This window comes from Epinephelus fuscoguttatus, linkage group LG13 (genome assembly GCF_011397635.1).
Source record: "Epinephelus fuscoguttatus linkage group LG13, E.fuscoguttatus.final_Chr_v1".
Lineage (NCBI taxonomy): Eukaryota > Metazoa > Chordata > Actinopteri > Perciformes > Serranidae > Epinephelus > Epinephelus fuscoguttatus.
The window spans coordinates 29844208-29859341 of NC_064764.1; the positions used below are offsets into that span (position 1 = coordinate 29844208).

Below are 15134 nucleotides of genomic sequence, written 5' to 3' on the forward strand. Positions count from 1 at the left end.
TTTTCCAGGCAGTCAGCATCCCCATCATGTGATCATTCATGCTAAATAAAGAAGCAGCACTGTTCTTGTATTGCAGTTTAGATGCAGTTAGTATATATTATGATTTTATTATTATCACCTTGTATAATTTAATATTTTAAGTATGATAAGGCAAAGTAGAAGATTAGATGATGCCAGAGTCCTGCACAGGTTTGATTTCAAGACCCAACTGCCCCGACACGCAATGTGCAATACTGCACCCACCCCGGCACCCAAACACATGATCAGTTTCACAACCCGACCCGTGGACACAAGGTCTGTGGCATGACCCGAAACTGCAAATCCTATAATGCCAAGCACTGTTTGAATAATTTGGTGAGGCAGCAGGTTTAAAGGGATCATTTTGGGCCATTTTATTCATGTGAAACTATTATAATATATTTTGAAATAAAGGTAATTCAGGAAATACAAAGTCAAACTGTACACCAGTGGCTATAAGTACCAGGTATGCTTATCAGCTGACTGTATCTTTGCTGTCTGTGTTTCAGGTAAAGGCCTGTGCAGCAGTACCAGTCAGAGCAGCCTGCGAGGAACGTTCCCCGAGTGCATCCTGGAGGATTCTGGCTTCGAGGAGCCTCAGGAGTTTCGGACGCGCTGCAGCAGCCTGGCGGGGAGTCTGCAGAGAAAGCCGGGGGAGGGAGTCATCATAGGTCCCACACGTCGCAGACACTCGAGCGCACCGAACCACGTTCAGCCATCTGATTCAGACAAGAACCGCACCATGCTCTTCCAGGTAGAGGACGTTTAATAACGCTGATGACTTCCGGGAAAAGTAATCATGAGCTGCACTTTTGCTGATGTCTTGGTTTCAGAATGAGTGTAGCAGCTTAGTGGTTTCTTATCTCTGTGCTCTGAGTGCAGACGCTCAGTCTGTTGGTGGAACACAGCGCTGAGTAGCTTTATTATACCAGCATTGTTCTGTTAGGTGCATGGACAGATCTCTACATATTCTCCCTTTGTCAATGAGATGGATAGATGTTTTTCTTTCTCTTGACTCCACCTGTCACACAAGAAAACCAAATACTTCCTTGCCTCACACCGTTTGTCACTGACACCCTCTCTGCATTTAGTCCTGAGCTCCTTGCTCCTGCAAATCATTTTTATGTGCGTGTGCCTGGCAGTTACAGCGCGCAGACCGACTCGGCCCATGTTGCCGCTTCAGTTAAAGAGGCTGTAACTCCTGAGGAGTATTTGTGAGCGCGGCGCTACTCTCATGAAAACGTGAGGCAGCCGTTTTGTGAAAAAAACATGCGGGGCTGCAGAGTGAGCCAGCTGCCACTCCTCGCACGCCAGGCCCATTTCCTCATGAGGCTAATTTTAAAAACTAGAGCACAACGCTCAATATGATACACCACATAGCAGTCGATTATGGGAAAAATCATTGGGGCAGACATGTTGACCTTGATTTTGAGAGTGGGCGAGTGTGTTTCTGTGTGTCAATAATCAGAGTCCTTGTCATGAGATACTTGACACTAAGATTGTCTTTACCTTAAGTTACATTGTGTGAGTACTTTTTGTATATGTTCTTGCATTAATCCGTGACCATAATACATGTCTGTGTTTCACAGGTCGGGCGTTTTGAAGTAAATCTCATAAGTCCAGACACGAAAACAGTGGTGCTGGAGAAGAACTTCAAAGATATCTCATCCTGCTGTCAGGTTGGTTTATTTTTACCTACTGTATTAACACTAAAAGCCTCTCTTCTCTGTCTCTGCTGCAGTCTGAGCAACAAACTCAGACTAATTTATGCATTTCTTTTCTAGATATTGAATACATCAAAGGCCTTTTATTATTTTCAATCCTTAATTTGATGGCAAATGATGGAATATGTTCTTTTATATTGCCTCATGCAGTCCAGTTTCTGTACATAGACATCCTGCATTAAATGGTAATTTTAGTATTTTTCAACCTGGACTCTATTTTCCCATGTTTTTGTTTCTAAGTGACTAATGGAGACTTCAATTTTCGATACTGGTCAAGAGGGCATGTGTGCACTGTCAATTTACGTCCACCAAAGTGTTTTTGCCACTGACAGGCTCAGATTGTTATTATAAGTGCCTGACAATATTATAGAAAGGATTCCTACAGAGATAGGAATAGATTTTTGTTAAAGGGTAAGATCCTTTTCATTTAACCGATACAGCCCAGGAATCACCATCACCATTCCACCAGACTCCATTTAAATAAACAGTAATTTTAGCATGTATAGAGCCAGTGCATTTTCACATGTAACTGTGTGAATTAGGGCTTTATTTCAACCAAACCAGAGTTGGTGATTGTTGGAGTAGTGAAAAGACTTATCTAGATGGTTTTTGTGAGTTTTATTTTGTTTCTGTCAGCTTTGAATTAAGTGTGTTTCATGGTGTTAAAATTACTGTTTATTTTAATGGAGTCTGGTGGGCCCTTTCTGGTTAAATAAATAGGATCTTACTCTTTAACAAAAAAGTCTATCTCTGTAGGGATCCTTTCCATGATGTTGCCAGACGTTTAGAATAATTGTGGCAGTGGAAAAAACTAGCACTTTTAGTGGATGGAAATTGAGTCAATTAGATGTAAAAACATGGGGAAAAGGGGTCAAATTTCTCTTTTAATGGTCTGTTTAGTGTGAGTAAAGTGGTCATATTGCTAATTGAAAAAATGGAAATGGAGAAAGTCAAGAGCTGTTATGGTTTCAATGACTTGTGCTGTTGTGCAGGGTGCTTTCAGACCTAGAGTTGTCTTGCTTTGGTCTGAATCAATCATCATTACAAGCTGACCAGAACAAATGCCTTGTGTGAGAAAGCTGCTCTTGATTGGTCAGAATTTCCATGTGGGAAAAATCCAGGAAGTAAACAAAGCGTTGAAGAAGAGTACACTTGCAAGATAAATGTGACACTTTCTAATGTCACAATGGAGGGACAACTACGCAGGTTGATTTTAGCGCTGCTCATCGTGGACTATATTGCTGTCATTGTTCATTTTAGTCAAACCATACAGTTTGAAAACGAGGCGCGGCTCCAACTAGAAAACAATGTTTTGATGCATTGGATGTGCTGAATGTGCATATTAAGGCAGTACAGGAGGAGGTGCACATTAATAATCCTCCAGGACTGTAACATGCTCATGTTTAACCCAAACAATGTGTCATGTGACTGCAGTTGGTTCAGATCCAGGTCGGAACACGTTGTCACCACAAACGAACCGCACCAGAGTTTATTTATAACGGATTGAGACCACCTTTTCAAGAAGGTCTCGGTCTGGTTGTTTTGGTGCACCCTGAACGTGATTGCTGTGTTCACACCTGCCCAAACAAACCGCACTTAGGGTGCAGACAAACTTGAGTTCAACTGAAGTGAACCAATCAGGGCAGTTGTTAAAGTATCCTAAGTTTATATTGCTGGACTGAATCCAAAGTACGGTCCTCACTTGCTGTTATTTACTCTAGTTTCCTGTTTGTCTTGAATTTGATGCAGGGTGTCAAGCAGTCCGACCATTTTGGATTCATCTGTCGGGACCAATCAGAGTCTGGTCCTGGTCAGTATGTGTGCTTCGTTTTCCAGTGTGCCAGTGAGTCCCTGGTGAGTCACACAAGATGTGCATTCACATGACGTCAGCTTTTGCTCTTAGACTCCTTTATTTTGACCTGTGTTGTCTCTCTGTGTGTATTCTTGTCTTGTCCCCTCGCAGGTGGATGAGGTGATGCTGACCCTGAAGCAGGCCTTCACCACAGCAGCAGCCTTACAGAGCAACAAGACCCAGATCCAGCTATGTGAAGCCTGCCCCATGCATGACCTGCACAAGCTCTGTGAGCGGATTGAAGGTAAGCCACGTACACTCAGTCCCTCTCTGTAGCTTGACTCATAAATATATTGATGCATGCTGTGTTTCTCAGAGTTAACACAACATGAAAGAGCATTCTTATTTCCGCTTTGGTTTCCAGGTCTCTACCCACCGAGAGCAAAGCTGGCCATCCAAAAATATCTCTCCCAGCTGAGTGACAATGAGCAGGCTGAGATTTTCGAGCGAGTTCAGGTGAGGTTTGCCTCTGCTGTGAGACAGTAGACTTTATTAACTGAAAAATGAGTCACATATTGACAGTTTCTCTGTGATTGATTTTTAGAGACAGTTTAATTTTTTACAGATGCTGCATCTGTTAGAAAACAGTTTTGAGTGTTTGTGTGTCCATGTGTCCGCAGAGATTGAAGCCTGGGTCAGACCAAGAGGAAAATGAGCTGGTGATTCTCCAGCTGAGGCAGCTCTGTGGAACCAAACAGAAGTCCCACCTCCACATCGGAGAGGCCCCGCAGGTGAGTACTTAATCTTAAACACGCTGAAAAAAGTCACAGTCAGTGAGAGATTTGATTCCTGAGATTTTACTTTAAAGGGTCACATCAGTATTTTTCAACCTGGCCCCCATTTTCTCATGTTTTTGTGTCTAAGTGACCAATGGAGACAAAGATTTATGATTTTTTTTTTGCCACTGACAGGATCAAATTGTTATTATAAATCTCTGACAACATTATGGAAAGTGTCCCTACAGAGATACACCCTTTTTGTTAAAGAGTAAAATCCCTGTTTCCTCCGAGCAGTACGGTACGGTTCAGTACGGTATGCATTTTTTCTGTTTCCACTGTGAAAAGTTGTGGATGGTACCAGTGGAACCGTACCGTTCCCATTTTTGGTCCCCACTTTGTTGGGGTACCTAGCACACAGATCTGGCACTAAAAGGTGGAGCTGTGAACACTGCAGTCTGATTGGTCAATAGAGGACGGTCACTCTGCTCAGGGTTCTCTATCGGATTTTGAGTTGATGCAGCAGCAGTTTTGAATAGACAGAAAAAATAAAGATTGTTTTCCTCAAAACAATCCTTGAATTCTGCAAAAAGTCAAACTGGTTTTCTGTTGGTGATGCAACGTTTGTGTGAGTGTTTGTAAGGTTGCAGAGAATGCTTTAGGATTTTAGTCGCTAACGATGCTAAAAGCTCAGTTTTTCAGCTCTTTGCTGCCGTCTGAAATGTAAAATTCATTCCCTCCCATCTGCAAATGTTTCTAGAAAAAACTTATCAATTGAATCACTGTTATATTCCATAAGTTGCTGCAGGAACAGCCTGACATTAAGTATGAATGCGCAGAGGATTATTACTGTAGCATGATCTAGCCTTAGGGATTGTGTGTTGAATATTATCACTCAAATGGCACAACAACAACAGACCCAGTATTATTCTTGGCCATGCGGCTTGTTTACAGTGTTTGTGTGCTGATGGCTCACAGTGAAAGTCACAGTTTACTCATTATTTCTGTGTTTTTTTTCTTTATTTTCCTCTGCCCATTGTTATCATCTGACAGAATGCGGCGAACAGCCCATCAGCAGGAGACGGCGCCGCCACCAGCAGCCGCTTCAAACTCGATGTTCTTAAGAATAAAGCACGCACATCCCTCACCAACTCCCTGGAGAACATCTTTGCAAGGGTGGGTCACGAGAAAGGTTGTTTTTTTCTTATAACATATTTTATTTTCTGCCCCCTCCTCTATCTGATAACGCTGTTATTTTATCACTTTCTCTAAGTTTAATCCCTGTCGCTGTCTCTTATTTCTCTTCCCCAGACACAGCCACTATGTTGTGTACCTTTATGTGTGTCTCTCTGTGCGGTCTTTGTATCAGTTGCTGTTTCTGTGTCATTGTCATCCAGGGGATTTGGATTGACCCATATCTGCCAGTGAGACGGCAGAATAATTCCTTAGTAGAGCGATCCAGGCAATCTGAGACCTCTGCTGCCATCTGTTATTGTCTCAGAGCCTCAGCTGAACAATGACACTGTTAATGTTATCGAGTCAGGAAATATCAGGCCTGTTTCTGATTCATTGCTCGTCTTTTTGTCTCGAGCAGCTGGTACACTTTTTGAAAAAGGACTGTGTAAATATGTTTTACTGAATTTTATTTGTTGTTTTATTTCATTTTGTATAATCACCTCTGTCACCAGGGTGCCAGCCGGATGCGGGGCCGTCTGGGAAGCATGGGAAGCATCGGCGGTTTTGAAAGGGTAAGTGTCCTTGAGGGGGAACACGAGAATTCCCAGAACTTCAGCGGAGGGACTCTGGGAATTCTCACTTTTTACCCAGAGGCTTTTAAAAGCACGTTATATTCAATCTCTGTCCTCGGAAAAGGACGAGCGTGACAGGCATGCTTTCACGTTCATCAGGGTCAGTCGCTGGAGGCTGCTGACACTTCTCACATGGAGTCATGTTTCTGCACTGTATTATTCCAACATCATTTCATGATGCAGCTGCATTGGCCAAAAGACAACAGGACAGCATTAACAGAGCTGCCAGAGAACCATTTGGGGTTGTTGCTGGCTTCACTGTGTCACTGCTGTGCAGAATGTGGAGTCAGTGTGTGATGTAGTCCCCCTGACTCCCTATCAGTCAGAAGGTTAAGAGATTCCTAGAACATTGCTGGGCTCAGGGTGGACAGTTTAAAAGCAAAGGATCAATTCAAATCAAACTTTATTGATAGAGCACTTTTCATACAATCGTGCAGCCCAAAGTGCTTCATAGAGCAAGAATACAAGAGCACAGAAAAAGAATAGCTAGACACCACAACATTAAACAGTAAACAAAACTGATGCAGCAGAACCACAGATATCGGCCCAGTCCTATTTCATATTTTTACCCCTACGCCTCATTTTGAGTGCAACCATGCTCATCAGAACAAAGTTACAAGCTGTAGTGGTTGAAAACTTCCTCTATGAAATGGGTCAACCCTTTAAGACCCTGATATATCATATGCTGATCTACATAAACAGGTGCGATGAGTGTTTCCCTACAGTGTGGCTATGCTGTCTTCTGCAGTGGTGATTTCTCGTGTGGGCTACAGGCAGCCTTTTGCAGTTAAATGGTAAATGTACTTTTCTAGTCTTCTGACCACTCAAAGCATTTTTTACACTACATGTCTCGTTCATGCACTCACCCACAGTTGGCCGAGGCTACCACACATGGTGCTACCTGCTTCTCTGTAACCATTCATACGCAATCACACACACGCCGATGCAGCACTTTGGGGTTCAATGTCTTGCCCAAGGACGCTTCAACATGGCTGTAGGAGCCGGGAATCGAACCGCTGATCTTGTGATCAATGGACAACCCTTGGCTGCCCTAAGTCTGTTACCCGACAGTCATTGTGAGGACAGCTTAAATTGAACGCCATCAATGGATCAAACAAGTCATCAAATGAAAAAGAAAACCGCTACATTACCAGGCTACTTGCGGTGCTCTGAAGGCTAACATTAGCAACCTGTGCTCCTACATTTGTACTGGGCTTTAATTAAATTTTGGGCGTCATGTACCATCAAACCGGGGAGAATGCCATGTTGAAATGTGTCCAGATGCAGGACAGTCAGGCTTAAATTAGCAATAACAATGTAGCGTTAGCTAGTTAGTTAGCTACCGAGACATCAGCATGCTAGCGATTTCTTTTCTTATGCTTGTTATAAGAAAAGGTCCATACTATCTTGAAACAAGCTAATACAATTAATTCATTCATTCATTTTCCAAAACCACTATCCTGCTGGGGGTCTTGGGGGGCCTGGAACCTATCCCAGCTGACATTGGGTGAGAGGCAGGGTACACCCTGGACAGGTCACCAGACTATCACAGGGCTGACACATAGAGACAGACAACCATTCACACTCACATTCACACCTATGGACAATTTAGAGTCACCAGTTAACCTGGGGGGAAGCTGGAGCACCTGGAGAAAACCCACGCTGACACAGGGAGAACATGCAAACTCCGCACAGAAGGGCTCCCCCACCCTGGGGCTCAAACCAGGAAGCCTCTTGCTGTGACAATGCTAACCACTGCACCATCATGCCGCCCAAGACAATGTTTATCGTAAATGTTTAAATCTTTTGAAAATGAAGGAATTTTTTTGTTTTATTTTTTTTGGCTTGTGCAGCTATCTTGTCAATGATTGAAGTGTGCCTCTGAAAAACCTCCATTTGGAGGGCCATGATGCAGCCTTTACACTTCACCATACCCCTCCATCCCAACAAGAATCAGGATGCCCTTAGACATGAACGCGCAAAGGAGGGCAAAGGGCTAAGTTGTAGAGGCACTGGGTGTATTGAGATCGGGCCATTGTGTTTGTATTCATTGCATTCTTTTTCCTTGTCAAAATCTGCCGCCTACATTACCCAGAAATCAACTTAACCACCAACAGTTCAGTCAAGTGTTTTATGTTAGTAGCACCTTGAGCTGCTAGCCTGAAGCAGGGATGATGAGTGGTCTCAAGAGTTCTGATAATCTCCCTTCTGTTTAACTTCGGACTTGACCAGCTCTGACTCTAGTGACACCAATTGAGGAATTCTATCAGATTTCACAAAGCTCTCTCTGGAGCTACAAAGGCTGTACACAACTTTTTTCACATAGGCAGCACTACTTCCCAAGACTTTGACAAACAGACATGATGTGTAAAATCAGTGGAGTTCTGCTTTTAGGATGTGTTGCTCATAGTGTTTAACACTCAGAGACATTAAATAGATGCTCAGTGCAGCTGTCGTATGACTCACTTGTTGCATCAATCATGGCACGATAGATTTACTGGAAATATGAAATGTCAAGTGAGGTAAATTATTCACATCTGCCTTGAAGTTGCAGCTCAGAGTGATGGGATTTTATTAAGCTGCTATACTTATCTTTTACTTCACCCAATCCACCAACAAACTTTGATGGAGTATATCAGCGATCCACAGCAGGAACAGGACAGCAGCTCACATTCCCTGTCATATCAGTCCTTAGTCACCATGTGTATATTCTGCATGTCTTCTCTCTCAAGGCTCACCTGTGCCCGTCTGTTATATCAGTAACGGTCAAAAGAATGTTGTTTGCCATGTGGTTCAGTGAATAAGTAGTCATCTGGGGATTATGTCAGGATGCCGATGTGGAGCAGGAAATTCAAGTCAGGATGTCCAGTTGTGGGTCTGCTGAGCCATGCCTGCCCTGGCTTCCTCCTGCGTAGCCCTGTCATGGGACACAGCACCACACAAGTGTTGGATCCACAGAGTCACTTTATCTTATCAGTGTTTCCTAAAAACTACAAATCACAATTAAGCGTTTCAGCTGACTGTGACGTTCAGCGATTTGCACATGTGCAGCAGACAAACAGACATTTTGCAAACTGCAGTTTGATCAGCAGCACGAGGACTTTTGAGATTTCTCATTTCATGTCACATCTTAGAGAGGGAGGTCTGTGTAAAGCACGGAGGGAGGAGATTGGAGCGTTTTCATGTGGAGTTGAGGCGCTGAGGTTCCTCCCCACCAATAGTGTGTGATGCCGTGAGTCACAGGACATCGTCCATTAGAATACAATAGATGTGGGAGTTGTGCTGCCAGGCGTGAGACAACGCTGAGTCCAGGAGTGTTGAGTGGAAAGTTAAACCTGGAGTGAGTCTTGCTGTTGGGTTACGTTGGCTAGGTGAGTGCAGACCTGTAACTTGAGTAACTGAGGTGGTGTTTTATTTGGCTTTGGTTACGAGCTGTGTGAGTGTTGACTTCCAAAGACATTTAATGTGATTAATACCGTTTGATTTTAGCCTGCTTGTACCTATTGACGTGTGCAACATAGAGATTATTGGCTATTGTGTTTATCTTGTCATCATTCACCAATCTCTCAGTGTTTCACTCAGTTGAACAGTCAGATACATCAGAAAATCCAGCCATGTTTAACCCTTTGAATTCTGCCAGTGCCTTTGGTATGGCATTGGTAGTTTTGATTATCGTTTCATTTCTTGGAAAATATTCAAGTGCTTCATATCCCTAAAATCTGTACAACCTAAGTTAAAAGGTTATGTCAGTTAATAATAATTTATTAAAGTATTGAAATTGTCATTAAATAAATACAAGAATCTGACATGTTTTCATAGTGTAAAAATAAATAAATAAATAAACCCACAAAATATATTGATCCAATGAATGTGGAAATGTAGTTTTTTTTAGAACTCCATAGATTATTTTAACTATGTACTTTAGTTACTTTTAAAGTATGCTTAAATCTTTTTTCTTAAATGCTTATTCTTATTTTTTTTTTATTCTTAAATAATTTTTCTGCAAAGTCATTGTGATCGTTCATTCCTCTGGCACCTCTGCACACTTTTGCGTGGTGTTGCACCACATTTAACGCAGTGTGTGATGTCATCACGAGCTAAACACATGAAGACACGGAACACAGAAACCTTAGCTTTCTGCTGCAAAAAGACTGAATGTTCTAGCTATCATGGCTTTTATATTAGATCGATATAAACAGGATTATGCAAACAACAATTCTTGCGGACATTAAGGGGAAATACCAATGTAATTATGGCAAAATACCACGTTTGCGCCACACATAAGGTAAGGTAACGTAAGGTAATGATGTGATTACAGAAGACCGAAGCCTTAGCTCTTTGGTACAAATAGAAAGAATGTTCTGACTGTTGTGGTATGTATTTTAGATGAGTTTAAACAGGATGCAAACAACATTAGTTCTTATTCCTCCACGCTGGCGACAGCCCTGGCGGGAGGCATGGTTTTATTGGGTTGTCCATCCGTCCATCTCTCCCATTTTCGTAATATCTTAGGCCTTAAAATTGGCACAAATGTCCTTTTGGACCCAACTGATAAGAGTCAAGGTCAATATCACTGTGTATCACTGTGGCCTTGCATCTGTCTCATTTTTGTGAATGCAACATCTCACAAAGGCCTTGAGGGAGTCTACTCAAATTTGTCACAAACATCCCCTCGGAATCAAGAACGAACTGATTAGAAGCTGGTGGTCAAAGGTCAAAGTCACTGTGACCTCACAAAACATGTTTTTGGCCATAAATCAAGAATTCTTATCTTCTTTTAGTGAAGGGGTTGAAATCTAGATATATCTCTCAAAGCTCTTGAATGTACACTACTGCTAAAGGTTTTCACGTGTGCACTGACATCTTTTCTCCTTTCACATTCTGTCCTCTTCAGCAGGATGAGGAATCTCCCGGTCACTCCCCTCCTGGATCGCCTCCTGCTTTCTCTGATGATGACCCGGAAGCTGGCATGCAGTTCCGTCGGCGTGCCCACACCTTCAGCCATCCACCTGTGAAGAAACGCATCTCCTTTGAAGGGCAGCCGTCCACCCAACACAGACAGCCTCCACTGCGCAGACAACAGTCTGTTAACCCTGAGCTGCTGCAGAGCAGGTAACCTACACTCATCAGTCACTGCCCTCTTAATTTAAACCTCTTGCATCTCTTAAGTAATGTTGCAGGAGTGGATATATTGCACAGAGTTGTACTGAAATGTTTCAATAGGAGTTAGCGTTTGTTTCTCGCTTAGAAAATCAGAACCTGTTGCTCTTTTTTTAATCGTTGTAACACTAACTAAATATTTAGTTAACCTTTGCTGTACACACAGACACTGTAATCTATTTCCGGCGCTTTGATCAGTCCTGAATCTCTCCACCTCCTGCTCCACTATCCTTGAACAATAGCTTCAGCAGTTTCCTGTTACTGTTTTGATCCCTCATGTGTTCCTCTTTTCTTTGCTCTGACCAGACGCTCTTTTCTTTTGTGTAACGTGTTTGTTTTGTTTTTTAATTCATGGGCATTTCATGTTTGGCTTCGTCCAGTCCCGTGGTTGTCTCGAGAACGCGCAGCGTTTCGGAGAGCGAGTCCACCTTCAGCCTCCCCTCCTCTTTCTCCGCCCCCACTTTCCTGAAAAGCATTTACCAGGGCTCACTGGGCTCCCTGAGCTCCCTGGCAGACAGTGGGAGCCTCAAGAGGTGAGAGGGGGTGCTAAGGCAACCCCCCCCTGTACTTAGATCCAAATGCATCAGCCAGGGACAGAGAGGATGAAATGGGTGGGAGGGATAGAGTGCTCTTTGCTGGGATGGCAGTAGCCGCGTACTTGTTGGCTGTCCAAACCTTTTAACACCCAGCTTTCTTTGTCCCTGTATCTTCATACCTTCTCCCTGTCTGTCCAAGGCAACCTCTTTAATGGTAAAAACAATTTCCAGCCCATTGTGTCTTCAGCTGGACCCACCCCCTTTCTGTTTCTCTCAGAAGTAGAAGGGGATGCTGATACATCCCTCTCTTGTATTTGCATGTGAATTTGATGCTTTTTTTTGCACGGCACAACTGTATTTAACTTGGATGTACAGCTTTTATTAACCTCCCTTCACACTATCCATGATGCCTTAGGAGCTCAACTCAAATTTATTTGCAAAGCACATTTAAAAACAACTTGTGTTAACCAAAGTGCAGTTAAACAGGAATAAAATGCATACATGCATTATAGATGCATATAGTTACAGTAGTCTAAACAGAGGGAGATGAAAGCGTGGGTGAAAAATGGAAATGGCTTTTACTACTGCATTTATTTATGATTTATTTATTTGTCAAACTTAAAGGCAGAGTTAAGGAATCTTCACCTCCAACATATGGACATTGGATCAAGGATGTTATGTAACATTTACAGTTGGAGAAAATCTGTGGTTTCATTAAAGGATCAACTACAAACTTCTTTGCCACCTGGCAACCATTTTTAACTTTTGTAGCAAATATGGAAGCTGAAAAATTGTAATGAGCACAACAGTCCCCTACTTATGTCACACATGTTTGGGTTTTTTTCCAATTCATTTACTTAGTTTTTATTTTTTTTATTTATTTTTTTTTTTATTCTTAAAATTATTTTCCCTTTTTTTAATAAATTTTTTGAAATATTTATATATATTTTTTATTATTATTATTATTATTTTCATTTTTATTTTTTTTGTCTTTAATGTCCTTTTGCTGGTCTGGCTTTCTCTGTTTTTGGGTTGGTGGATGGGGTTAAGTTTTGTCCTTGTTGATGCCTTGTGCATCTCGTTGAATAATCAAAAAAAAAAAAACCTTGTTTAAAAAAACAACAACTTAAAGGTGGAGTCAAATATCATGGTAAATGACACGGAGATTTTACATAGTCAGAAAAGCTGCCGAGCTGGTCAGAAATCCCTTTAATGCTCTAAGCATCATGTGATCAGTGTTGTATCTATTTTGAAAGGTTGCTGCACTGATCAATCAGCTATTATGGTGTGTTCAAGGACATACCGCTGTGTGCCTGAGAGTCTCCTCTCTCTGTACTGCCTTGTCAGGGTCTACTCAGTGCAGAAAGCAAAGGTTAACATTTCCATTATGAATGAGATTCAGCAGCATTTCCACAGGATGCAGTTCTCTGACAGCAGCTGAATCCTTCGAGCATTTTAGTTAATAACACAGCAAAAGCAGCACATTGCCCCTGATGATGAATAAGAGCAGGTTAAAAGACAACTTGTTGAAAAGCCTTGAACTGCCAGGTATTTAAATCTGAATGTGCCCTCATGTTCCCAGCCAGGTTTGCTTTATCTGCTCCAGTGTGAGATAATTTAACCCCCTCGCTGCCTTTTATGTGACTTTCTTTATGACTTTTACTGGCAGAGAATCATCATAATAAGAGGGAATCTGTCAAGTGAGGAATTTTAGCCTGTGAAAAAAGTGATGTGCAGAAGAGCTGTCAGAGTGAAGCCATGGCCTCCGTAACATTTGTCTCAGTAAAGGTCACTTCCTGTTTTGCACTGTCCACATGTTCAGACAGGCGCTTGTGTGCTGACCAAGCTTACTGTAGCTATCAAGTGATCCTCCAAGAGAAACCTAAAAAGCTTGTTTTTTTTGACTGAATGAAAAAGTTAATTTGAGTTTGTCCTTTATGAAATCTCTTTCATCTTGAGATTTTCACTTTCAGCAGCTTTGGTTTATACAGGGGTGTTCAATGGTTTGCAGGCCAAGGACCTCTTAGCTGAAAGACAGATGGAGCAGGTACCTCCAACGACATGTACTGTATAAACTAAGCTGCATATTAAACTGGGCCTACAGTAATGTGTTGGGCGGCGGAAAGTGCTGTGATTAAACATGCTTTTTATGATGCATACAGTACCAAGCTATTAAAATAATATTTATGAACAGAGTCATATATTTAATCATCATATTTGAATGTTAAAGATACACGTGGAAGGCACAGTGAATCCTTAAGCTTTACTGTATTTGTGGACGGCTTCCTCCTTAGTAATGGTTTGAGAAAGAATAGTACCAGTAACATTGTTAACACTGTGCTACATTACAGAGAAATACAAAACCGTACTAATGAACCTTCATTAATAGAGGCCTATATTTTATCTACAAGTGCACGTCACACACTGAGCGAGCCGCCTGTTAATGACGCTGTGGGCTAATGGGCATGTAGCTACTTCCATGTTTCAGATGATACGTCATGTTTGTAGTCGACCAATGAAGATGAGTTTACATATCACCTTGGGTTCGTCCTTCACCTTCTCAAAATGATCCCACACTTTGGATTTCCTGCCCGACATGTTATTAACTAGCCTGTGGAATAACCGCAGGTACCAGCCCTGGGAATTAACCTGACTCCTGTCTGACTGCTGAGCGTGGACACTTCCTGTGTCTGTCCTTTCAAGTTAAACTCCCACATGGTCCAGTCATATAGGTTTTGATTTATTTTGACAAGGCGCAGCTCCTAATGGAGTTGTATGTTTTGTTTTTTTCTGCAGCTAAGCGACTAATGAAATCTTGCTGACTAATGACCTTTCTGGTCGACTAACGTTTGGTCGAATATTAAGGGGGCAGCCCTACTTTAAATGTCACAGAGACTAGTTGTTAGGAACATCCTTATATCTGACTCTGGTGAGCAGCACATAACTTGCATATCCTGGGGTGAATGGTGGGTGTCAGGCAGAGGGCTATATTAGCCTCAGGCTGCAGTCTTGACCTGTTTTTTTTAGGTAGGTGACGAAGGAAAATCCACTTCCACAAACTCAAGTTGTTGCAAAAGGTAAAAAATGTGGATTCATACTACATTTGTATTTTCAGACATAATCCAGTTTAAAAGTTAAATTATCAAACAATGGGGTGTTGGTGGCTTAGTGGATAGAGCAGGTGCCCCATGTACAAGACTGTTGCCGCCTATTGCCCTTCGCTGCATGTCATTACCTCTCTCTCCCCCTTTCACGCTTGACTGTCCTATCGATTGAAGGCAAAAAATGCCCCAAAAAATATCTTTAAAAAAATTAAAATA

At 42.1% G+C, this 15134-nt stretch overlaps 1 protein-coding gene across 3 annotated transcripts in view; it reads left to right on the forward strand.

Annotated features, from left to right (window-relative positions):
- The window catches only part of tbc1d4 (TBC1 domain family, member 4), a 55539-nt gene that overhangs the window by 20139 nt on the left and 20266 nt on the right, over positions 1–15134 (forward strand). Inside the window, exons 4-13 of one of the 3 annotated variants that reach the window (XM_049593576.1) lie at positions 528–772; positions 1608–1697; positions 3492–3596; positions 3706–3838; positions 3959–4050; positions 4215–4325; positions 5364–5486; positions 5999–6058; positions 11013–11230; positions 11659–11811. In XM_049593576.1, coding sequence (XP_049449533.1) covers positions 528–772; positions 1608–1697; positions 3492–3596; positions 3706–3838; positions 3959–4050; positions 4215–4325; positions 5364–5486; positions 5999–6058; positions 11013–11230; positions 11659–11811 — 1330 coding nt within the window. The remainder of the gene's footprint in view (positions 1–527; positions 773–1607; positions 1698–3491; positions 3597–3705; positions 3839–3958; positions 4051–4214; positions 4326–5363; positions 5487–5998; positions 6059–11012; positions 11231–11658; positions 11812–15134) is intronic. The other 2 variants (XM_049593577.1, XM_049593578.1) reach the window with 2 other exon arrangements.